Below are 26,139 nucleotides of genomic sequence, written 5' to 3' on the forward strand. Positions count from 1 at the left end.
GTAGGAAGTTTTATGGCTGTTAAAGAAAATATCTCTTTATATTAGGTTGACAAGAAAGTTCTTGCGGTTTTTAACTTTTAAATTCAATGTGACATCTCAGCTCAAACAAAAATTTATTGATCAAAGTAAGCTCCATTTTATCAACAAAAAACAAATGTATTTATGCCAGTAACATAAAAATCTTGTGTTCTAATAGTGATGGAGTTGCTAAAGGCGCTTTTGATATTGCTTAGGTTTTTGAAGAATTTCTCACGCAGAAATTTGTCGCAATGTTTGAAAAAGTGGTAGTCTGTAAATGAGAGTATGGTGGATGAGATAGTTTCGTAGCCCAGTTCATTAAACTTCTGCAGTGAGGGTCAGTTTAGCAACATGTGGTTTGGCATTGTCATGAGGAGAATTGGGCCTTTTCTGTTGACTAATGCTGGATGTTGTCGAAGTTTCTGATATATTTTATCAATTTGTTGACAGTACCTTACTGCAGTAATGGTTTTGGCTGCATTCAAAACCTGTAATGAATGAAACTGGTCGCAGATCACCAAACAGTCTGTATTACCTTCTTTTGGTGCAACTCTGGCTTCGGGAAGTGTCGTAAAGCTCACAAGTTACAACCTGGTCAAGAAACAGGTTGTTCTTGTAACCTGGTCAAAAAACAGGTTGTAATTTAAAAGAAGAGAAGATGACACTTTATAACAGCGTTTCTTTTGGTTGTCGTTCAATTTGTGAGGCACCCATTTATCAAGTTTTTTGTCTTTCCAATCTCTCAAGTGGTTGGAAATCATCATAGAGGTTATGTCTAATTCAGAAGCAAGTTCTCAAACAGTTACGCATGGATTGGCTTCAACTAAGGCTCTTAATTGATTGTTGTCAACATCTACTGGCCAACCACTATGCTCATCATCTTCAAAACTCGTTACTGCCACAAAATTTCTGAAACCACTATTGTGCTGTGCATTCAGTAGTGGTTTCTGAGCCAAACACTTCATTGATATCGCGAGCTGTTTCCACAGCGTTTCAGTCTAGCTTGAATTGAAATAAGAAAATTGTGCAAATTTTTTTTTTTCCATCTTGTATTCAACGTTGTGAAAAGAAGACATAATTGTCTTAAAACGTTTGTAATTTAAAAAAGTGAAAAATACTGTTTAAAATAATATATAAATTAAAGCTATTATAGCGTAAACTTATTTAAAAAATACATCATCTGAAATAAAAATTAAACATTCCACAAGAGAATAACTAGTTTTCTATGTATGGACCTCTAGTTTAAGTGAGGAGTAAGGTAGGTTTGTCTAAAACTATACAATACAGTAGAATCCCAAGATATGGTGGTGTTAGGATAAGTTTTTTTCTTCCCCCCCCCAGGTTATGATATGGAATACAATGTTTTTTCAGGCACCTGGTTACTGTATTTTCTCCGCCTTACTGTGTTATTTATGTTATTTGATTATATAGATGTGTATTATATGCTGTACTGTATTTCGTTACTAATTTTTGATATGTACTGTATAAAATTTTGCTTAGACCCCACCATACGGTGATTTCACCTTACGATCCCAACCTGGGAACGGATTAATGCCATATCATGAGGTTCTACTGTACATGCTTTTAATAAGGATTACTAAGACATAAGAAAATGTTCTGAGGAAATTTTATATTTGTCGTCATTGTTTCAGTTTTCTTTTTTGACATTTGTCTTTTTATTATGTTAGTCATGGATGCTATGACATATTTTATTTGTTCTTTTATCTTAGTTTTTTTTTTTTTTTTAATATCACTTTCATATGTCATTACGTAACAGCTGGAATGAAGCCAGTACAATAGCTACCAATGTGGGCTGCAGCTTTACCATATTCAAGTTCAATTGCAGACATTGCTCTGCTTTTAATATGACATGTAAGCAACTTATAAGTGATCCCTATTGTGAGTATCTGATTCTAAAAAATAGAATTGGAGAAACAAATGCCAACACTTGATTTTTATATAAGCGTTTCTTTTTGACAAAAGATATGAATCTATGGAATAACATTCAATAGTTACCTTTTTTACACCTCACAGTTATAATTCTATTTTTGTATCCATGTTTTTATAATATATAAAATAAAAATACCAGCGGTGGTTGATGTTAGGTTTTGAGAAAAATAGAAAAACCGAATGAAATTATTAAAATAATCAACGTTTCGTCCCTATTTCAGAGGACATCTTTGAAAAAGAGTTAAAAACATATTTAATCTGAAAAGGAAACACTTAATAAGTGGATAATCCTTAATCCGCAGAGTTTCGAAGAAATACTTTCTTTCTCATCAGAGGGTAGGAATTAGCAAAATCCGATCCCGCATTTTGCTAATTCCTACCCTCTGATGAAATGGAAAGTATTTCTTCAAAACTCTCAAAGTGTTTTTTTAACATGTTTTATTAACTATTTGCTCTTATTATAAGCTCTATCTCCTAGTTGGTTTTATCGAACTTTTACATCTGGTTGAGATTACTTTATAAATATTAATTCTTTAATATTTATATTTATAATATACTTTATTTTTACCATCTTGGATCATTTTGGTAAATTTAATTGTAATTTTTATATATATATACATATATGTGTATAGAAAGAAGTTTGTGTTTACTATAAGCTTTTTACGCAAATATTACGCAAGTATAAATCATGTAGAATATCTGCATGAATATAATTACACGTAATACTTAACTAAAGATGATCATCTCATAAGGAAACAGAAAAAACTAATAAGAAATCAATTAAAATTAAAGTTTAAAAGAATATGCAAATTAACTAGATCTTTTGCAAATAAATGCAATTCTACGACCCATATATAATAAAGCTGTATTTTCTTTTTAAATAACCAGAAAAAAGGTTTGCCTTTTTTCTTCTTGGCTTTCAGGCCAAGATCTTTTTTTCTGTTATCAAAGTGTAGTATCTGTTCCGGCAGATACTGCAACCAAAGTAATATGTGGGGGTAACCCAACATATCAGACCATTGCTCTTGAGCAATCAGTTTTGGTTAGGGTTAGGGGAAACCCTTCATACCAATTGTCACTATCAAGTTCCCTCTCGGAGGAGCTGGTTCCCCTCCCCTAACTCTCCATATTAAAAAATGACCTTATGCCTAATTTGCTCAGTGGGGAAGCAAATAAATAACTAAATAAATAGAAGAAAAGGTTTTTAATATGAATATCAGTACACACAAAAAAACAAATTTATAGGAATATTCATAAATAATAAAATTATTTATAAAAACATGGATACAAAAATAGAATTATAACTGTGAGGTGTAAAAAAGTAATTATTGAATGTTATTCCATAGATTCATATCTTTTGTCAAAAAGAAACGCTTATATAAAAATCAAGTGTTGGCATTTGTTTCTCCAATTCTAGTTTTTAGAATCAGATACTCACAATAGGGATCACTTATAAGTTGCTTACATGTCATATTAAAAGCAGAGCAATGTCTGCAACTGAACTTGAATATGGACGGATTTAGTTCATAATAAAAACAACACGCTATGATCTGAACATGAAAAGATGAAAAATATTTAACAAAATCAATGAAAAACAAAAATAAAGTAGGGATTGGACCTAGTTATTCACCTCTGTTTGTCCGTTCGCATTTTTCTCAATAACAATGCGTTGAATTATTTTGAAATTTTGCACAAACATTAGTCATGTTAAAAGTAAATTTTTATTGAATGGATTTTCTGGAATAACTCTTACTGCTCTCCCCCCTCCCTTAGGGGCCATTATAGGGGTAAAATTGCCAGCAAATCGTTCATCTGTTCATTTGTTCACACTTTTCTCAATAACCATGCTCAGGATTTTCTTTTTATTTTGCACAAACATTAGTCATGGTGAAAGTAAATTTTTCGCTTGTGGAGGGGAACCCCGCATGCTCGGCTTGCTTATTTCTGGATTGTGCTCAAAATTCCAAATTAAAATGGATGCTGAGAAAAAGCTTTTCTTTTCTCATAAATGTAAATGATTGCATTTGAAAGTAAAATTCCAATTTACAAAATTATTGCTATGAGAAATATAAATGAAATACGTTTGGATATAATGATAAATGAACTTTGATTTTTAGTTTATTTTTTCCTTCAATTCAGTATACGTAAATATATATGTGTGTGTGTGTGGTTCTTTTATTGAGAATACTCAGGATAAGAATAACAAAAGTTTAAACCCATCCAATATTTAAAATATTTATAATTTCATTATAAAAATACTCTTAAATTCACTCAATCAAATCAAAAAAAATTAAAATCCTTGTTTTGGGTGCTTAATTTAAAATGAATGAAATTGAAGAAGTTAAAAAAGACAAACGCACAACATTTTTTTTTTTTAATTTCATATAAATATTGTAATTTTTCATAAAAGAAATGATTTCTTTGAATTTCCTTTGTCTTTTTCAGTCAACAACTTGGGACCATGCGAATAAATTGTGTTGATTGCCTTGATCGCACGAATGCTGTTCAAGCCATGTACGGCTTAATTGTAAGTATTTAAATCTTATAAAGTTTCTAGATATTTAAGTCTCTATAATGCAGGGTGACAAATCAGGCTTAAGGGGAATTTTAATTATAAACTATGTGCTTGCTCATCATAGCATCACAGGGAAAATATTTGACAACTATGGCAATACTCTGTACGCTTATTTCCAATGATATCGAGTTGAGACAAAATGATTTTTTGAGATGAAGTGTACAATCCAGATGATATCAAAATAACATGAAGGTGGTCTATACTGCAGGAAAAGCATTGCTTTATATATGATCTCATTTACTGCCATATGACCTCTGTGAACTCTGTCTTTATTGTGAGAGACAACCTTGCATAATTTGATACGGCCTGACTCATTACAAAAACCATAAAATAGTGATAAACACTTACTTGGATTTCTTTCAAAGACATCGGATCAATGATTGCCAAAATAGGACTAAAAGGGCAGCTTATCCTGGTAGTGTAAGGTTTCCACAATTGTTGATTCAACTGTAGTCATGGTGTTCATAATTTAACAAATGGAAATTCCACAATTAAATCTAAATGATTCAACGAAAATTCTTCGTGATGAACAATTCAAGATGAAATTTCTTCTGACCATATTGGTTTAATACTACTCAAATTCAGCTTACAAGAAGATAAAATATATTGTTGGGGATAAAATCTGCCATGAAAACTTTAAGAACATGACGTCCAGTAAGCAAACAAAATTGTCAGTTCAATTTTCCCTCCTAATGTAACCTTTTGAAACATTGAGAAGTAGAAAAGGAAGATGAACAGTATGGGTAATATTTTAAACAGTACAATTTCTGACATTATATTTAAGAATGTCTCTGTGGCAATGAACAACCAAATAAGCTGACCAATTGTGCCACAGAGACTTTTCTACCATGGTCCAAATGTTTTTCTTTTGTTTTATAGTTTTCATCTAGTATATAAAGTAAATTCAGTCTCTTTGTTTCTTTGTTATTGACAGCTTTCTTCATACACAATAATTGCTATTAAAAACAATAAGATGTAATTTGATTTAATGCCTTCCAGAAAAATACTTTGTCTACGTTGTAATGATTTCAAACGGCTGCCATCTTAAAAAATGCCACATAATTCTGTATTCATCTATATAGTTATTTCTCTTTGATTGGAACAAAATAATATTTGGGGGGAGGGGGGAACAAAAAAAAAACAAACAAAAAAAAACACAAAAAAACCAGCATAGTTGAAGAAAAGTACAAGTTGGTTGGTTGCTTTTGTTTTCTGGCTAATCAACCCTTTTCAGGTTATTTAATGCCAAATCCAAAGATTCAGAAGAAAAATTTTTTAATAGAATATATTTGTTGTTTTCAAGTCGGTTTCTATTTAACCCATACTTGGGACCCTAACAGGTACTATCACTCCGGGTCAGAGTGGATCTGGGAGCAATGGTAATTAAAGGGTGGCTCCACACTCCCCAAAGCCCGCAAGCTGAGGCCTCACCACTGGATATAGATTAAGGTCATATACAGGACCAAAAGTACGAGTTGAAAGTAAATACACTACTGCGCAACACCAAGTAGTAACATTCTTGAGTTTTTAACAATCTTTCAGTTAAGAAGAGCTGAACTGATTTGCTCCTACAAAGCATAAAGGCCTCCAGCTGAGTTATGTATTTTTTGTAGACAATTGTTATAAATAGAATATAAACTGCTAACCTTCTAGATTTCAAATAACTTTGGTGATAGCTTTCCTTTAATTAAATACTCACCTTGTAACCTCTTAACATCATTACTATTTGTTATTTTTGCTTTTATAGAATTCATGAATTCTTGATAATTCATAATTTTTATTGCATGTCACAACTGTGATGGGAATCATTTTGAAGCACTTTCTTTCGTTTCGAGTTTCCCTTCAAAAGTTTCCATTATTTTAATTGCAGTTCCGTCAAATTGCTTCAACTTCATTTTGCTCTTTCTCAATTTCAGTTCGCCCATTTTCTCCCAGAAGTTTCTTGGTATTAAAGTGACACCATTCCCAATGTTGATTTGCATGGGAAAAGATATTCCGTTCAACTTTATTTTTTTTTCCTCTTGTTTTGGTGGGTGTACTTATTGCAAATAATTCGGCATTTGAAGGATCTGTGTTCTGTTCTACTTTTGTGATTGCATACCGCCTGAAAATGTTCTTCACTTTTGCACTTTCAACATATTTTTCCCAAATCTGGGTATTTCTTTTTATTTCTTTCAAGTTCTCTGCCACAACATTTGCATTTGATCATAAAATTGGTTGTGCTCTACGTCCCTTCATGATTAAATTCTTTTGATTAAATTCTCTTATCAGCTCTCACTGCTGTAAAAAATTCTATGCACGCTTCTTAATTCATGTTATTTATCTGTAATCTTTCAAGTATTTTATATTTGTGCAATGTGTTCGGCATGCATTCTGTTACTGATGAAGATTAGTTTATTCTCTATATTACAGGAAGTGGTTTTTGACACAATTCTTTTTTTTTTTCATGCGCAATATTTTAATGCATCCATAGTCTGTGCACGTTTTGTATGATAAACTCATTTTGATCCTATTTCCATAAATTTGGTTCTTTCAGCAATGACAATTTTTTTTATGTATAGTTTTCTTAATTGTTTTAACAATCTCTTTGAAAATCTTTCGACTATGCCATTGTTGATACATTCTTCACATCTTGTTTTAGTGATAAATAGGTCTGTGATCTTGTTCTCTCCTCTGTTGGCTATTTTGTCTTTTGATTTTTTTTTAACCCATGCCAAGGCTGCAAAATATCTGACCCATCTTTCTATATGCACTGTTTAGTCCAATACAGTCAAGGATTTTATCACTGACACAAAGTTGTTATGAAATTCTTAGTCTACTAGCAGAGCAGTTCAGCCCACCTTTGCTCGACCTCTATGTACTGTTCATAACTTTATGTGCATATATATATATATATATATATATTAAAAAGTTTGACTCGTGTCCAGGTAACCCGCATCTAAAATTTTAAGTGTTTAGACCCAAAATTGGCAGTGGAGTTTGGAAGAGTCTGCAAAGGTAAAATCTTTTGAACTTTAACCTCTTGGCAGCCAAATTTTCGGCCAAAAACCAATTAAAATGCTTGCCCTATGTCTGAATACACTTCATGTAAAATTTCAAATGTTTAAAGCAAAAACTGGCTGAGTAATTTAGTAGAGACCGCAGAGGTCAAAGTTTTTTAAACTTTGACCCCAATTTTGACCCCTTAACATTTATTGTTTTGGGCTCAAATCAAATTAAAAAGTTTGATCCATGTCCAAGTAACCTACATTTAAAATTTCAAGTGTTTAGACGCAAAATTGGCGGAGAAGTTTGGTAGAGTTTTCAAAGATCAAATCATTGAACTTTGACCCTTTGACAGCCAAATTTATGCCCGAAAACTGATTAAAAAGATTTTCCCAAATCTCAGTACCCCTTATGCCAAATCTCGAGTCTGTAGAAAATTGACAAAGTAGTTTGGTAGGGAAATGTACACACATGTAGACAATTTCACTTTCATAGATATATAGATAAATGACAAACATGTTTTGATATTTAGGTAGCATAAGCAGACTGTCAGCTGCTAGGTTATGCTTTTGTAAAAATAGTTACAATAAAATTCACTGTGGTCAGGTTGAGCCAGCTTTTTTATTTTTAGCCTGCACCACATTCTAAGCCATGGCAGTCCTGAGTATGGTCATACCAAATGGTTACTCAATCACAGTTCCACCGTCAAAGGCAAACCAAAACTAAGCCATTCTTGATAGTTGTTATCCAGGCCCTAAACTGTTCATCCATACATTTACACAATTCAAGTAGAGAAGTAGGGAAGATTACATTGCAAATTAATTCTTCCTTTGAACAATGCAGTAAAGACGTCTTTGACAATGACTACTTCCATTGTATTTTTTTTTTCTTCAATTTTATTTTGTTTTATCTTGGGATTGAGCATCCAACTTAGTACCAGACATTCATCCGCTATCTCATACATTTCTACCAAGAGATCTTTTTAAGATTCTAACTATAAAGTGCAATTGTTTGTATCTCTCTTGCACTTGGTTCACAAGGTATATTTGCCAGGTATTTTTCTTGGGTCCGATTGTTCCTATAATTACTCTACTGTAATGATGGAGATCTTCCTAGATTTCAGTTTCTTTTCATGTTGTACATATGATTTCGGTATTTTGCATTGTGTTCTATAATAAAACTACCCACATTAAGATTTTAAAAGTCTATTTCCTTAAATCGATTGTACTACGGTTTGTGAGTAAAAAGAAGAGATTTCTCAAAAGAGCAAACGCGAGTGCCATGTCTGTTATCTTCTTCTCCTTACATTGTCTATTTCCACCCAGACAGGACGTAGATTGTGTCCTTGATTAAAAGTGCAATATACCTGTCATCCGATAATAGCTTATGCTCAGTATCCATATAAACTGTAAGAAAAGGGAAAAAACACAGGGCATCAGTTGGACAATGTTGATGAATAAAAAGAGATGAAGAGAAGGAATGGAAAAATGCCCTGGTCTTGTGTATAATATTGGACTATAAAAAATGCCCTGGTCTTGTGTATAATATTGGACTATAAAAATGCCCTGGACTTGTGTATAATATTGGACTATAAAAAATGCCCTGGTCTTGTGTATAATATTGGACTATAAAAATGCCCTGGACTTGTGTATAATATTGGACTATAAAAAATGCCCTGGTCTTGTGTATAATATTGGACTATAAAAAATGCCCTGGACTTGTGTATAATATTGGACTATAAAAAATGCCCTGGTCTTGTGTATAATATTGGACTATAAAAATGCCCTGGACTTGTGTATAATATTGGACTATAAAAATGCCCTGGACTTGTGTATAATATTGGACTATAAAAAATGCCCTGGACTTGTGTATAATATTGGACTATAAAAAATGCCCTGGTCTTGTGTATAATATTGGACTATAAAAATGCCCTGGACTTGGGTATAATATTGGACTATAAAAATGCCCTGAACTTGTGTATAATATTGGACTATAAAAAATGCCCTAGACTTGTGTATAATATTAGACTATAAAAATGCCTTGAAGTAAAGTGGTTTTTAACTGTTAAATGCCTCCAATGGACAACTTGAGTTATTTTGGAATATTACATTACCAACCAGAAGAAGTGAATGAAACTTGTGAAAACATAATTGAAAACTGACAAGCCTAAGCAGCAACTTGTCAAGATTTCCATCATCCAATCACCGGGATTACAACCTGAAACTCTTTATCCTGAACTTAAACACCCCTATACCTAATACTCAGTGTACTCACTTTCTGTTGCATATTAACTCATGTGAAACGAAACTCGTTTTCCAAACTATTAAACTATTAATCTGGATTACTTTCTGAAATGCTTAGTGGTGTAGCTTAAAACCTCATAGTATTTAGATTCTTTTGCTTATATTTGATTTTTGGTCCACTGACTTAGTTGAATTTGGACCTTAGAATTCACCCTCGTTCGTTTGTCTGTTTATCTGTTCGTTCCCTAAATTCTCAATAACTACTCATTACATTTTTCTGAAATTTTGCATGAAGTTACAACTACCCAAGGGAAGAAATGTAACATTCTCAGATTTTTGATAAAAATTCTGGTTGCATCACAAGGAGGTCAAAAATAGTAATTTTCAGGACATAGAATCTTTTCTGGCCATTAGATTTTACTGTAAATTACCCAAAAGCAAGATCACATGGACAAACATCTAGAAACGTAATATTTGACTCTGGGAAAATTCTGATTGCATCCCCAGGGGGTCAAAATGGCCAAAAATAGCACTTTTGGGGACATAGAATCTTTTCCGACAGTTTTGCTGAAAATTACCCAAAAGCAAGATCACATGGATATACATCTGGATACGCAATATTTAACCCTGGATAAATTCGGAGGCTTGAGCCTCAGGATACTTTAGGGGTGAAAAACACACCTTTTCGGGCTAATTTTTATTTTTCTCATAAAATTCAAGGCATCAGTCGAGGGACCATATAGTTTTTGGCTTGTTATCTTTGTTTTCTCTATATGTTTCTCTCCTATATTTTATGTAAATAAATCATTTAAACTTGGTTGTTTAATGTTATTTTTCGCTTGTTTATTTTCTACTTTTCTTTAATACTTGGTATCTTGAACTAGGAATCCCTTTTCATTGTGTTCTTTCATTGTTTATGTCGGAACTCTGGGACCTTAAGCGACTTCCTGATTAATTTTATTTTTTATATTATCATTATTATCTTCCATCTGTGCCCCAACTGTTGTTCTCTGGCAATGCATCTGCTAAAGTCTCTTCTGTCTTCTTACAAGTGCTTTATAAAGGTACACTGATTTGTGTACAATGCTAAAAACCCTTAATTTTTTATTAGTGAGATTTTCAAACTGGTTACACTTGTTATAATCTGATCCATTTTGAGAAATGTATCCATATTTTACTATAAAATAGTAACACGTTCCCTATCTTACCTTGATAGAGTTCAAAAACAGCTGAAACCTAGTAGGTGATGCTCTTTTCTCTTCCCTGCAACCTCTTTCCCACAGAAGAGATGTTGCGAGCTTGTCTCTGCTCTATTGTTATTTTCACGTCAAATGCTCATCTGAGTTCCAATCTATGGTCCCACCTTGCCAAATTTTCTCAAAAGAACATTCAACTAGCTACAACCACTATCAACAATTTTCCCCACCCTTTATCTGTGCCTAAATCTAAACAAAGATTCCATGAACAAAGTTGCCCACCTGTAGAACACTGTTCATGTTTGTAGCCTGCTTCCCGGCTGATTACATTATGGTAGTCTTCAAGTCCAATGTAAACAAGTTCTTGTTGAACCATCCCATTAAACAACCCAAATTCTACCCAATCTACACTATTAATAATTACTACACTACCACCTTACATTCATCCTCAAGTGGCCTTGAGGCCTAAAGTGGTGACTCCCTTGTAAAAAAAAAAAAAATAATAATAATGTTTAACATATCTGCCACTGATTGTTTTTAAAAAAACATTTCTTTTACCTTCTAGATATTTTCACTTATATATTGTTGTCTGTTTATTTTTGTACATTCTAGTGTTGATTTAATTCTGCCCCCCCCCCCGTAACATACTTGCATATTTGTCGGTTATACATACATACATGTACTTGTATACTTTTCTTAGCTATATATGTAAGGCTATACAGGTATTAATTTAGTAAAAATCAATATTATTTATTTTTTCCCCTTTCTCTTTAGATGCTTGAAAAACAAATGGAATCTTTGGGTTTTGCTGGCAAACCTCAGATGACTTCACGTTTTGAAGAAGTTTACAAACAAATCTGGACCGAAAATGGTGATCATGTTAGCCGAATTTATGCTGGCACTGGAGCCATGGGTGGTGGCAGGTCAAAGGTAAAAATGGTCTTTGTCTTATTTGGATTTTGGAGAAGAGAACTAGACCACCAAGTGAACATTCTCTTTTTCATGCTATAAATAATAAGTGATAGTTTGGAGAGGATGGTTTGTTGGCAGAGGTGGAACTCTTTAAAAAGTTGTTTCTGAAAATCGAAGCATTATTTTGAAAAGGAATCATCATCATTGGCCAATACTAATCTTTCTATGATGAAGGCCACAGTTATATAAAACTGATATATTTCAGAAGTGTTGTAGATTGGAAGGTTGAAGATCGTTATGATAGAATTAGTAGAAAATAGTGTTGGGATGATAAATCGGAATCAGGAATCGGTACTTTTGGGAGTATCGGAATCAGTATCAGAACCAAAAAAAATGTATGCCTATCTTCTGATGCTAAACACAATCCAATTGTTTTTTTTATTTGCTTTTGTTTAAAACAAAACCTTCCACTGCTGATAGTAATGGTAAAATAATAAATATTTATTGATTTTCAACTACCAGTAACACTATAATCTATAGATTATCCCTCACATATGTATTTTTACACTTGAGGAAATAGCTGTACATTCGACGTGTTTTCACGATAATTGGGAGGAAATAACAACTCTATAGTTAAATATTTAGAGATTTATAAAGAAACGGAATCAGTAATTGTATCAGAATCGGAAATTTAGTACGGAATCTGTAATTGTATTAAAATTGGAAAAAAAAATATTGGAATCGTCCCCTCACTAGTAGAAAAGATCAGAATTCACTGCTGAGGATTTTGATGACATACAAGTTTCATTTACCTCGTTACCCTGTGTCTGAGATTTGGCTAAAACTTGTCAGCCAAAAGTACTGAATTTTGCTTCTTTTTTTTTTTTTTTAATCTATTTGTTTTCTACATATATGGTGGATCATGGATTTTGGAATTCAGTCAATACACATAGACAGGCTGTCAGTCATTAAATGGATTCAAAAAGCTGAGTTTTCAATTTGTACGGAATGAAAACGGTTGAACATGGGCTTCTCTTGTGTTTGTACAAGAGATGCATTTATTGTCTACTAGTAGTTCAGTAACGAAGAGTTTATATCAAAAAGAGTTGGCTGACATCTTATTGACAGAGCTATGAAAAAAAGTCTATCATGTTTATATTTCAGGAATGAGACGATTTGGCATCGATCACGCCAGTCACATTTTTATAAAGATTTTATAACATTTTTTTTAAAATGAAGAGAAACAATATAAAAATATATCACTCTCAGTATTTTTTAAATAAAAGTCATGTTTTCGTAAAACTCTTTTTGGTTAATTATTTTAGAGTTAATTTTTTAAGGATTAAAAACTTCAAAATAATTTAAAGTTGTTTTTTTTTTTTATTAAGAAAACAATATGAAAATTTTTTTTATTAAGAAAACAATATGAAATTTTTTTATCAAGAAAACAATATGAAAATTTTTTTATCAAGAAAACAATATGAAAATTTTTTTATCAAGAAAACAATATGAAAATTTTTTTTATCAAGAAAACAATATGAAAATTTTTATTATTAAGAAAACAATATGAAAATTTTTATTAAGAAAACAATATGAAACTTTTTTTTATTAAGAAAACAATATGAAATTTTTTTTTATTAAGAAAACAATATGAAAATTTTTTTTTATTAAGAAAACAATATGAAACTTTTTTTATTAAGAAAACAATATGAAATTTTTTTTATTAAGAAAACAATATGAAATTTTTTTTTATCAAAAAAACAATATGAAAATTTTTTTATCAAGAAAACAATATGAAATTTTTTTTTATTAAGAAAACAATATGAAATTTTTTTTTATTAAGAAAACAATATGAAAATTTTTTTTATCAAGAAAACAATATGAAAATTTTTTTTATTAAGAAAACAATATGAAAATTTTTTTTATTAAGAAAACAATATGAAAATTTTTTTTATTAAGAAAACAATATGAAAATTATTTTTAAGAAAATGATATGAAAATTTTTTTTTATTAAGAAAACAATATGAAAAATTTTTTTATTAAGAAAACAATATGAAAATTTTTTTTATTAAGAAAACAATATGAAAATTATTTTTAAGAAAATGATATGAAATTTTTTTTTATTAAGGAAACAATATGAAAATTTTTTTTATTAAGAAAACAATATGAAAATTTTTTTATCAAGAAAACAATATGAAAATTATTTTTATCAAGAAAACAATATGAAAATTATTTTTATCAAGAAAACAATATGAAAATTATTTTTATCAAGAAAACAATATGAAAATTATTTTTATCAAGAAAACAATATGAAAATTATTTTTATCAAGAAAACAATATGAAAATTATTTTTATCAAGAAAACAATATGAAAATTATTTTTAAGAAAATGATATGAAAATTTTAAGAAAATAATATGAAAATTTTTTTATTAAGAAAACAATATGAAAATTTTTTTTATTAAGAAAACAATATGAAAATTTTTTTTTATTAAACAATATGAAAATTAAATATCATTATTGATGATTGAGTGTTTGTTTTTGTGTTGTGCTTTAAATAAACATGGTTATTTTTAAGTTTTTTATTTTTTTTTTTGAAACCAAATTAATTTTTTTCTATTAATAATTTTTATTTCAATTTTATTCAAAGAAAAAAATATCTTGTTTACTGAATTAATTTTAAAAATATTAAAATTACTTTGACTATAACGACAAAGCGCTAATTTGACGCTGAATAGTCCCGACACTAAATCTGGATCGACCAAGCTGAGTCAGCGATCCTGAATCAGCTATGCCAGAACATACCAAACCCTTATATTTCATATCTTGAATTTAAGACAGGATAAGAGTTAATAAATTTTCAAAATTTAAAAAAGTACCCTTCAACACAATTACAAAACTGGCTCATACAAGGAATTGTACACCTTCTAATAATCTTACCTCAGGTAAGAGCACTTGTCTGGATACTTCACCAGACGGGATGAATTCTTATTCTGGAATCTGTCAAGCCGAAAGATCATGAAGAAAGATATACTGTAACAGGGGTTGGTAATTTTTTGGAGCATAACGTTGGCTACATTGTCATGGATGACAACAATGTTATTAAATATCTAAGTTTTCTGTTTGTTAGAAGAAAGCAAGTATTAAATATAACATGATTATATTTAAACGGTATCACTTATTTTACTACAGGAATATAAAAAAAAATTACAAACATATTTTATTAAATCAATCTTTATTTCATTGTAAGATTAAAGCAAATTATTATTACAATCAACAAAAAAAAACACAAATTCACTTTTACACTGAAACACAATTAGAAATGATAAATGATTTAATGAGAAACTAGTTTCTGTTTTCTGTATGATAACTTCTAACAATTTTCAAGTAAAACCAGAAATACTTAAAAAAAAAATATATATATATATATATATATATATCTTTTAGTTGTTTTTTTTTTTTTTTTTCAATTTTACTATTTTAATAAAACATTATCAAACTTTTATTTAATTTTAAACTTTCCTCCTTAAATAAGATTTTTTTCTTTAACAGTATTCTGATGCTGCCCGTTCTGCAACCCGTACAATCCAAAACAACTTTTTGGATAGCAATAAACAAGAGGCCATTGATGTATTTCTCCTTGGTTCTACCCTTGTTGGTGAACTGAGAGAACGAGCGAAGGCCTTGCTCACATCTCGGTGTCTTCATGGTAAGTTTTAACTGTGCACATGAGTCCTTCACCATCTTGCTATGAATAATGCGATTTTATGGAAAAACATGTAAATAAGACATTGTACAAACTTTTTTATTCAATTAACATTTGTTTTATGGCATATCAACTTTTTTTTAGTTATTTACTGCTGAAACACAATACTTATTAAACAATATATTGAATCCAAGTTGTTATTTTTACTCAAATGCTTTTCACCTATTGTGTTAGTGCATAATCAAACTCAATAGCTCTAACTAGATTTTATGAGGAAAACCTAGAAATACAAACCCCAGAAGAAATCCTGAGCAGCTCTCTGAGATCATGTGTGCTCCCTCTTACTTGACAATCGTTGACTTCAAACATTGTTTCTGTGGTCTTCTTTTCCTTCATTTTCTTCTGGCCATGTTGTCGTCTCTCACATTTGTGGTTATCAAAGGGCTGCGCAATGGTTCACAAGTATAAAAGATAAAACAAAACACAAAAAACACAAACTATAACACATTTTGTAAATATCAGTTGCACCTTCGGTGCATGTGTGACACCATCGGCTATCTGCACGCTAAGGTCCACAGTTTCAAGCTACATAATTGTCTGCTGAGGTCGGGTTTGTCAGTTGATATCAAGTTATCTCAATCTGCTCCGATCTACAACCTGCGTTCCACTGTGTCCCACTGGAAAACCTTAACTCCAAACTGTCCTAAACTGCCCCAAAACTTACTGCAACTCCTAAAACTGATGTTAAACTAACTCTTAACATATTGATCTCCTTTATCCCAATCACTGCCACACCTTGATTAACAATACTAGATTCACATTACACATTATTGTTCGCTTGTCATAGCTCGATTCCAACACTGGCTGCATTGTCAATGAAATCTCAATCAGTGCCCTACCAGAAAAATTCTCCTTCCAAATAAAATTACAACTCCAAAAACAATTAATGTTTATTTTTTATGGTGGTTACAATTGTACAAGTTTTCTTCTACTGAACAGCAGACTTGCAAATGATGAGAATTTTTAGTCTGACCAAAACAAAATACAAGTTCAATAGTTTAGAGCCCAAGGACTCATCTCTCTCTGAGAGATGCATAAACTCAACTGATTGTGAGATATTCAGATGTCCAATTAACCCATCTACCTCACTGCTGGAATATATATGGATTTCACCATGACCATCTCAGAAAGCTTATTTGAGATAATGACCAGCCTTATCTATGAACATAGAAAACATAATGCCTAGGTGGTCCTGTATCTTGACGATTATTATTTTTGGGCAAAACTAAAGTGGGTAATAGCCACATTAGGAAATCTAGTATCTGAAGGAACATTATTTTCTCAAATCAACAAATCAAATTCTGGATGATCAAACCCCAAATCAGAGATATTTCCTATATTTTGAGTGATTTCTCTTTTCTTGGTTAAATATTTTTCCCTCACAAAAAGTCTGTGATTCGCATGTATTACAATTATGCAGCCCATTAAACATGCTGCCAAGTGCATGTTTACATGCATTCATCATGTCATTCTCATTCTCATATCATTCCTTGCCATGCAACGCATCTCTCCAACCCTCACTGGCCAAGTTTCACTTCCATATAGACTCTTCTCTTGATCTAATACTTAATATTTTCATTATATTTTTTTAATCAGATTTTTTTTACTTTATACCTTGTTTAATTTTTTTTTTTTTTTTTTTTTTTTTTAGCCCCAGAAGGCATCTTACGGGAAATGGTCACAAGACACAGAGAATATACTGAACTTGGTAATATCCGTATCTGCGCTGGGACGTGGAACGTCAATGGAGGCACCCATTTCCGGAGTCTTGCATTCAAGAAAGAAAAACTCTCAGACTGGTTACTTGACGCCCATAAATGTTGCCAGGAGCTATTTCCGAGTGAGTTGAAAATTTAACACTGATATTTTATATATATGTGTGTGTGTATATATATATATATATATATATATATATATATATACACCAATGAAACAAGTCACAATTTACCAAGGCCAATGGGCCCTCGAGAGTAATGGTTAATGCGATTATCATTTGGATAATCAATAATACTATGAGAGGATTTAAAACAATGGGTGAGATTGGCAAAATTTGATTACTTAAGAAGATGGCTCAATAAGTATTTGTTGACATTTTACTTGAAGGCTACCATGTTGTAGTCAGTGGGAAGCAGATGTAAGATATTGTGTTCCACAGATAAGATTTTAGAAAGGAACTCTATTTGTGGAAGTTCCATATGGCTTAAAATGCACAGAAGAAGAAAGGAAAATTCTTTACAGTGGTTGTAGCTAGATGAGTTCTTGCTATGTATGTTTTACAGAGAGTATCAGATATTTGAGGACAGTCTATTTCTTAGTATTACTGATAGAGTAGCATAATCATGTTGACACACCAGTTCCCATTATATTACCAAAGTTAAGCTATGTTGAGCCTGATTAGTATTAAATGGGTAAACATTTGGAAATGCCAGGTGCTGTATGTGCTCTCCACTTATCTTGGCATTGTTTTCAGTCATCCTGAGCTGCTCCTTGCCACTAGGGAATCAAGCAGTGTCAGTTCAGGAGCGGTGTGGTTGGGAATTGTGCAACACTTACTTCACAATTACATGTGCAGCTACTCTTATGAAGGGTATTCATTGTCTCTCAAGACAGAATGGAGATGATATAGAAAAAGACGAGCAACATTTCTTTTGAGAGAAAAGGTCTGTAGGGTAGAGATCATATTCCAGTAGATTGTGAACTTGATTCTATACTGTCAAGGCAAGAATGATGAGACTTTTCTAGAGTTCGTCACCCCGTAAGACAGATCTTCTTTGTTTGCAGGTTGTTAACAAGCAGATATGGTTATAATAAATGTTATAATAGCACTATTATAACATTAGATTTACACAATCAAAATTCAGAAGAGAACTCAATGTATAAAAAATAAATTTAAAAAAAAAAATGGAGCTAAGTATGAAATTCATAGAACATATTTTAGGAACAATTCAAGAAGTGTTTTATGCTTGATATTGTCAGCCTTTTTTTTTCATCTACCAAGTTTGAAGCTGTTTTTTTTTTTATGTCTGACAGTTTGGGTTTTATTACAATTCAATGTTTGCTCTAAATGTGCTTGTTGATTATTATGAAGATTTGGACACAAAAGATGATGTTATGAGGGGTGAATAGTGATTTCAACTCTCGATAAATGACTCCTTGTGTAACATAGTCGTTATGTTAAAGAAACAAAGGGCAGAAAAAAAAGAACTCAACTCGCTTTCTTTTTTTAACAAAAGCCTTTATATCTGGTATTTCCAACAACGCATTTTTTCTAAATATTTAAACAGTTCATTTCTCCTCTGAACACCTGTGTCAGTTTATCTCTGCTGTGACGTCACTTTGTACAGAGGGCTTAATCATTTGCATATCTTTATGCAGTTGCTGCTATCAGTGTCATTGGATCTGTTACAATCAGAATGACTGTGGAGGCACTTTGGTGATCGTTTCATTAATAGCAGGTGTGATTCATTCAGAATCTGTATCTAACAACTTGATGCACTCAGAAAATCATATCTACACTTAACTTAAAAAGCACATTACTGCCAAGTACTGGTGTTGCTATGCCACTGCTGCCAAGTAATAGTTGACAGAAGGCCTAAAATTTCAGTAGCAGAAATTTTCTGCTAATAACAACCAAGATGATAATACTCATTCAAACTTTAATAATTCATTATTTTAAATTGGTTTGCATTAAAACTAAATTTCCATTTATTTTTATATTTTTTCTTGATGCAAACAGATTCCCTTGATAAAGATGCAGATTTCAATGTTCCTGCTGATATCTTTGCTATTGGGTTTGAAGAAATAGTTGACCTAAATGCTAGCAACATTGTAAGAGCCAGGTAAGTTAGCCCCTTCGAGAATTACTTGATATTCTGATTGATTTTTTACTTTTTAATGTTTTTTTTTTGTTTTTTTTTCACAATGTTTATTGGATTTTATAGTTGACAAAAAGAAGAAAAATATGATTTTACCAATTTTCTGCAAGAAATGAAATTCAATAAAAAAAAAATAAAATGTCTACAACTTTAGTTAAATAAAACAACTTTAGTTAATTAATCTTTTTATTTAATTTTTAATTTCTCCTGATGCATTGTTTTAATATCAAGGTTAAAACATGGACAAAACTGAAAACCCCAGAATTGTTTATACACATTGTACCTCCAATTTTACACTCTACCGGATTGGGCTTTAAAATATGCTGACTGCATGTATGCGGCAGGGTAAGACTTGTTTGCCATTGGTAGTGACCTGTGATACTTAAAGATAGAATCCAAGTGGTTACTTGACTTGCAACACTTCACTTTGATTTAGACAGGTGGTCAAAGAGGCCAGGTCTGATCAATTGGCAAGTCATGCCAAGCTCTGTTCTGTATTATTATATATCCAGGAGTATTCAAAGGACTCACTGTTCCCCACACAACCAGTTTTAGAAGCAGCATGATAAATCTCCAAATACCTCCACAAACCAACCAAATTATGTATCATTATGAAATTTTTAACATAAAACTTAAATCATCCACAAGTGGATAAAAAAAAAATGAGGGTGCAATTAGGTGGGCTGCCATTCTACTATTAGAAAATTGATGAAAAAACTTAATATAAAGTACTGAAATAATTGCTCTCAATGTAGCACTTAATTTGTACTTCAAAAAATAAAACAAAGCTTCAATTCTGTACTCACCCAAGGACTAGACAGAATCCAACACCTCTCCAAAAATAAGAATCAACTTTATGTTGGATACCAAATCATATTGGCATACCTGATAGTAAAATCCTCCCTATCATAAAGTTACTTTCACCCTATTTTATGTACATAAAAAAATGACCCCCCCCCCCCAATCAATTATGAAATCAATTGTTCTAAAAGAATTTTCAAGTTCTCGGCTTATAAGCTCACATTTGAACAAAACTTATTATTCTATAATATTGTGTTAGCAAACTCTGAATATTCTGAAAGAATAGCTTTCAATCATAAAAAAATCTATCTCCTACACGAAATGCAAATAGTATCATAACACAATATGACATTAAGAGCATAATTAAACCGCTGTGAACATATAAGGAGAAAGAAAAAATTATGGCTTAAAGAAACATCTCTAATAACCTTTATTAAGAAACTCAAATACAAAAATATACTGTATGTTCTGAATTGATATCGAAAAAACTGCCGTCATATAAAATATGCTATTCCAAGACAGCAATGGTAATTAGGTTCAATACTACTCTTAGAAATAAGAAAAATGAATTAATTTCAGCTTGTAAACACAGAAAATATAAACATAGCTAGTTTGTGATGCCTAATGATAGACTACCTCTAACATGCAAACCTCTTCCTAAAACTTGTACAAAATCATTTAATTTAAACAACCATGTTCTCCCAACTACTGTCTGTTGACTCTATTTATATCTAATCCCATAATATTTATAGTCACTATAATTATTTTCAGAAAATTTAAACTAATTGAAAAGCATCTGTCATAGCTAACCTATTCAAAGATATTACATGACCTTTAATTTTAACAATTAATATATATTCTCCCTTTTCTAAAATCGTGGTTAATATGTAGAAAAATAAATTCTGGAGCACAGAAGGTCACTCGTTTTTATAGTACTATTCATATTTTTGTAGCTCTTCAGCATATTTGAGTTAAAAAAAAAAAGGAAACTTTATTTTTGGAATGACCCTCATAATTTTCCTTTATTCTCTTTCATTTTCCTTTGTATTCATATAGTTTAACATTAAATATAAAATGTTAAAATATAATAAAGTAATATAAATAATAATAAAGTAATATAAATTTTCATAACAATGTCTGTCTAAATAATTCTTACAATTATATAATCTCCCAGACTCTTATTTCTTATATCTGTAATACTCTTTGAAATATCTCATTCCTGTAAATTTTTCCGAATTATCATAACCAGGATTCCATATCCCACAGATTTTTTTTTCATACCTTCTCCATTTATCTATTTTCTCTAATATCTACCTGTTGTAGCATATATCTCATTTTTGCATATTGAAGTTTTGGACAGTTTTTATTTAAATTTAGATTAAAATTCATACATTCATGTGAAGACCAAAAATTACTAAATAATAATAATTACTAAGAAAAGTTTTAGTATAGAATTTCTTAGTAATGTCCAGAAATTAGTTAATTAGTAACTATGTTATGTTATTAGAAATCAGCTTACAATTGATTTATTGCCATCAAATCAAAAGTAAAAAAAAAAAAAAAAGATAAAAAAAAACCCGAAATGCACAAAAATTACTTTAATCACCATTACTTAGGCACATTTTATGGATTGAAAACATGAGTTAATTTGTTAATATTGACTAATCTCTACTGATATATAAAAGGCTATTTGTGTGTGTGTGTGTGTGTGTGTGTGTGTGTGTGTGTGTGTGTGTGTGTGTGTGTGTTCGTTTCCTATGTACTCTGAAACAGCTGGGCTGATTTTTTAAAAGTTTTACCAAGGGAAACAGAAGATGGTCAGGAGAACAATTGTGAAACAGATAAATGGATGAAGGATGGACAATTAAAAAATGTATGACTAATATATTTCAGGTAACAGCCATGTTCAGCATTTGGTATAAATTTTATTCTAATAAAATTGTTTATTGCTTCGCACTCAAACTTGTTTTATAAATAAAATAAGCTTTTGTTTAAAAGGTTTGTAAACATTATTTGGAAATTTAAATATGCTTTAGCTATTTGAGAGTACCAAATTAAAATAGTTAAACTATATCAGTTAAATGTGTAAATTATTTAAAACAAAAACATGAAGTTTTTTTTTTTTTTTTTTTGTATGGATAATAATTATACTAGTTTTATGCATGTATAATATATTAATCCATGTAAAATGTTTTGCTGTTGAAATACATAGACTCAAGTGTTTCTGTTTTATTATTATTATTATTATTATTATTATTATTATTATTTATCTTCACAGTACTGAAAATTCCCGTGAATGGCAAAGTGAAATCCAAAAGACAATCTCTCGAACACACAAATACATTCCATTAGCAACAGTCCAACTTGTTGGAGTTTGCTTAAACATTTTTATTCGACCAAGTCTGGCACCGTTCATTAGGTAAGTTTCAGTTTAAAATATCACCTAATCAATATAATAATTTATGTAAATTCAATTTTGCAAAAAATAAAACAATTGTGCTTCAATGTCATGCAAAGAAAAGGTGGTAAAAATTTATAGAAAAGAGAACACAGTAGTCGAGCACTTGTCTAAATTTACCTTAAATTGTTGCATTGTTATTGCATTTATTACTTCACTTGGAAATTTATTCCAAGGTCCAAGGATTCTGATTGAGAATGCAGCCATCCATTCGATCGAAATTGGCAGTGAAAAAGTTTCATATAATGTCCATGTTGCCCTCTTTCTGATGAAGGAGTGAATAAAAGGTTCTGAGGTATATCATAATGCTCATTGAGGAGATTGTGGCTCAAAATCAGGTCACTATATAATCATTGGCGCTCAAGAGAGAAAAAGGTTTTTTGAGTCAGATATCATAGGGTAAATTTAATAGATGCAAGATAATAAAAGTTTACGTATCTGCCTTAATTAAAAATATAAAAAATTAGAACAACGAAAGAACAAACAAAATTTATGAGTATGAATTGATTCCATCCTTTTTTTTTTTTTTTTTTTTTGCATTTGGAATAATAAGTAAAGATATATATATTGTGACATAGTGCCAAAATCAGATTATATCTATTTAGAAGATAAAAATATATATATAAATTAAGGAAAATGTTGAATCAATTTTATCGAGTGGAGAATGTGTCATGTTTATTTTGTATTGATTCGTTGTTGACGTGTAAAATAAAAAAAAAATTTAAGGAGAGAGAAAAAGAAAGAGATAGAATCTGTAAAGAAGATGAACAGATGTTTAAAAGGAGAAAGTGAAAACAAAAATGTAAAGAGAGAAAAGAGAGAGAGAGAATCTGTATAGAGGATGTAGGAGATACAATATGCAGCATGCATGCAAAAAGTTAGAAAATAAAAGGGAGAGAGATAATCTGTATGGAAAGGAGGAGGAGGAGAATAAACAGGCAGCATGCATGTGTGAAGTAGACGGCTGAAAAGGCTAGAGGTGACGATTGCTGGAACGTGTCGGCAGGCAAAAGAAATGATGTATACATGGCAGGCTGATAAAAACACCCAGTAAATCCTGTTGTATCTCTCAGATGATATGAATGAAGTAGAAATAAAGGAGAAGAGATGACGAAAAGAAATGAAGAATAATTTTCGGGCAATGATAATAATGAAGAAAAAACTGGTTGGGATGCAGTTAGGAAAATAAAGAGTTGAGAAACGACAACTGAGGCAAGAAGTTCCGTTGTGTTTCAGAGTTAGACAACAAAGGACACGAAAGAGGAAGAATGGATAAAAAGAAGTAAATGAAAAATACTTTTTGGCCATTGACAATAGAACTAAAAGTACAGACAGTTAAAAACCTCACATACATAAAAAGAAAGGAATCATGAGTTTATCCCTTCGCCTCTCTTTCTCTCACTAATTCTCCCACATTTCGACGAGTTGACGTTTTCTTTGGATTTGTGTTGTTTACTTTGATATACTCTCTCCTCAGCATACATAGACAATCAGTATAAGAATTTTCATCTATGTATATTTTTATTCTATTTTCTTTCTCCTGCATTTCTTCTAACAAATTTAATTTATTTGTTAATAAAATTTTATTGATTTTCCATTTGGCTTTGTTATTTCCATGTGATCCGCTTTCATACACATTCACCAGGTGTCGCGAGAATAGGATCCCAAATCCCTTTTTATTCCTATTTTCATTTTTTTTATACGTATTGTTGTATCATTCATATTATTCGGATTCTTTGGACTACTGTTCTCATCTTGAATGTCATTTTCTCAAAGTTTCAGTCAATGTAACCTCTAATCTTCTTGTCGAACTCAGGAATGTTTATCTATATATATAAAAGTGAAAATGTATGTTCGCTTTTTCTGTATGTCCAAGAAAGGCTTTTTTCAGAGAAGCAGTCGGTCGCCTAACAACTTTTAAAAACTTTTTATATCACATGTAAATCATAATATCTCAGAGTTAACAACAGAGCTCGCCTGTCTATTTAATTTGTTCGACTTCGGGAAGATAAATATTCAACAGTTTTCGCTCGTCGCATGTAGGTTAGGCCTTTTCCTATAATGTTTCCCCCTATCCCCAACGTCTTGGGAGGGGGGGAAGCATTCCCGCACTAAATGAAATGCTACCCCGCAATCAAAAGTTGACCTCATTAAGTCATTAAAACATGCACCTGCCAATTTAAGTGATTAAATAAATTCAAACGTGTTTCTGTCAGTATGTCACGGTGGCGCAATGGTTAACGTTGCACGTTTTTGTTTTTCGCACTTCAATTTCCAACTTTGCCTCAAGGGTTTGGGTTCGATCCTCATACTTACCTACCAAAACTTTTTTTTATTTTACCCCCCCCCCTGGAGTTTTGATTTACCCAAAACCACACACACCTCCAAACACCCGGACAACGCCGGGTACCCCTCACTAGTCTATATATATATAAAAGCGAAAATGTATGTATGTTTGTATGTGTGTTTGTATGTCTCGCAAAAACTTTTGACACTGGTCACAGATTTTCACGAGATTGGTATCATTTTAAAGCTTGCTCTCTCGCCCGACAAATATCGAAAAATTGGCCAAAAACATTAATTCCTTCACCCTAAAATCATCAGTTTTCTACAGGGAGGGGTCAGCAAAAACTGTCCTCTCATGACAAGTTCACTTCTACGCATGCGCAAATGACATCGGAACATGATTTAGTTTAAATATTAAAAAAAACGACCTAATTTTGTCAACGTCGTCTTAGCTCAGTTCATTAGAGCGCGGCCTCATTATCTAAAGGTTTTGGGTTTGAATCGTTGTGTGAGATGTCTTTTTTTTTTTTTTAAGGTTTAATATTAAAACGGTTATTTAAGCCATTTTTCACGTTCTATGTTTATTTTTTGGTTTTTATTTTTCAGATTTTTTAAAGAAGTTTTAACGTCCGTTTTTCTGTTTTTTTTTTCCATCACATTCGCGTTTTATTTTTTTATTTTTCCGATTTTTACATTTGACATCGTTCGTTTGCCTTACGTTAGTTTTTTTTTTTGTGCTTTTTTCGATTTTTTTTTTTTTTTAAGTTTTAACATTTTTTTATATAAAATATTTAATAATTTAATATTTAAAAATATTTACTTCGCTTATTCTTATGTTTTAATTACCCCCCCCCTCCCTCCCCTCACTCCCCGCCCGAGCACACACACCTCTAAACACCCGGGCAACGCCGGGTACCCCCCCTAGTATATATATAATACTGAATTATGGTGCAAGCAATTTTTTTTGCTTGCTTCATTTAAGTGTTGGTATTAGTGTTTCCATTTTTTTTTTTTATCAGAAACTTAGTGAAAATAGTGTCATAGCATATTTTTTTTTTTTTTTTTTTTTTTTTTTT

At 31.2% G+C, this 26,139-nt stretch overlaps 1 protein-coding gene across 1 annotated transcript in view; it reads left to right on the forward strand.

The window, feature by feature from the left end:
- The window catches only part of LOC145255348 (synaptojanin-1-like), a 229,033-nt gene that overhangs the window by 142,756 nt on the left and 60,138 nt on the right, over positions 1–26,139 (forward strand). Inside the window, exons 8-13 of the mRNA XM_080113945.1 lie at positions 4,414–4,495; positions 11,742–11,897; positions 15,430–15,586; positions 17,295–17,483; positions 19,380–19,482; positions 22,598–22,738. Coding sequence (XP_079970071.1) covers positions 4,414–4,495; positions 11,742–11,897; positions 15,430–15,586; positions 17,295–17,483; positions 19,380–19,482; positions 22,598–22,738 — 828 coding nt within the window. The remainder of the gene's footprint in view (positions 1–4,413; positions 4,496–11,741; positions 11,898–15,429; positions 15,587–17,294; positions 17,484–19,379; positions 19,483–22,597; positions 22,739–26,139) is intronic.

Source organism: Euprymna scolopes, chromosome 3 (assembly GCF_053919585.1).
Source record: "Euprymna scolopes isolate OS-2025 chromosome 3, ASM5391958v1, whole genome shotgun sequence".
Classification (NCBI taxonomy): domain Eukaryota; kingdom Metazoa; phylum Mollusca; class Cephalopoda; order Sepiida; family Sepiolidae; genus Euprymna; species Euprymna scolopes.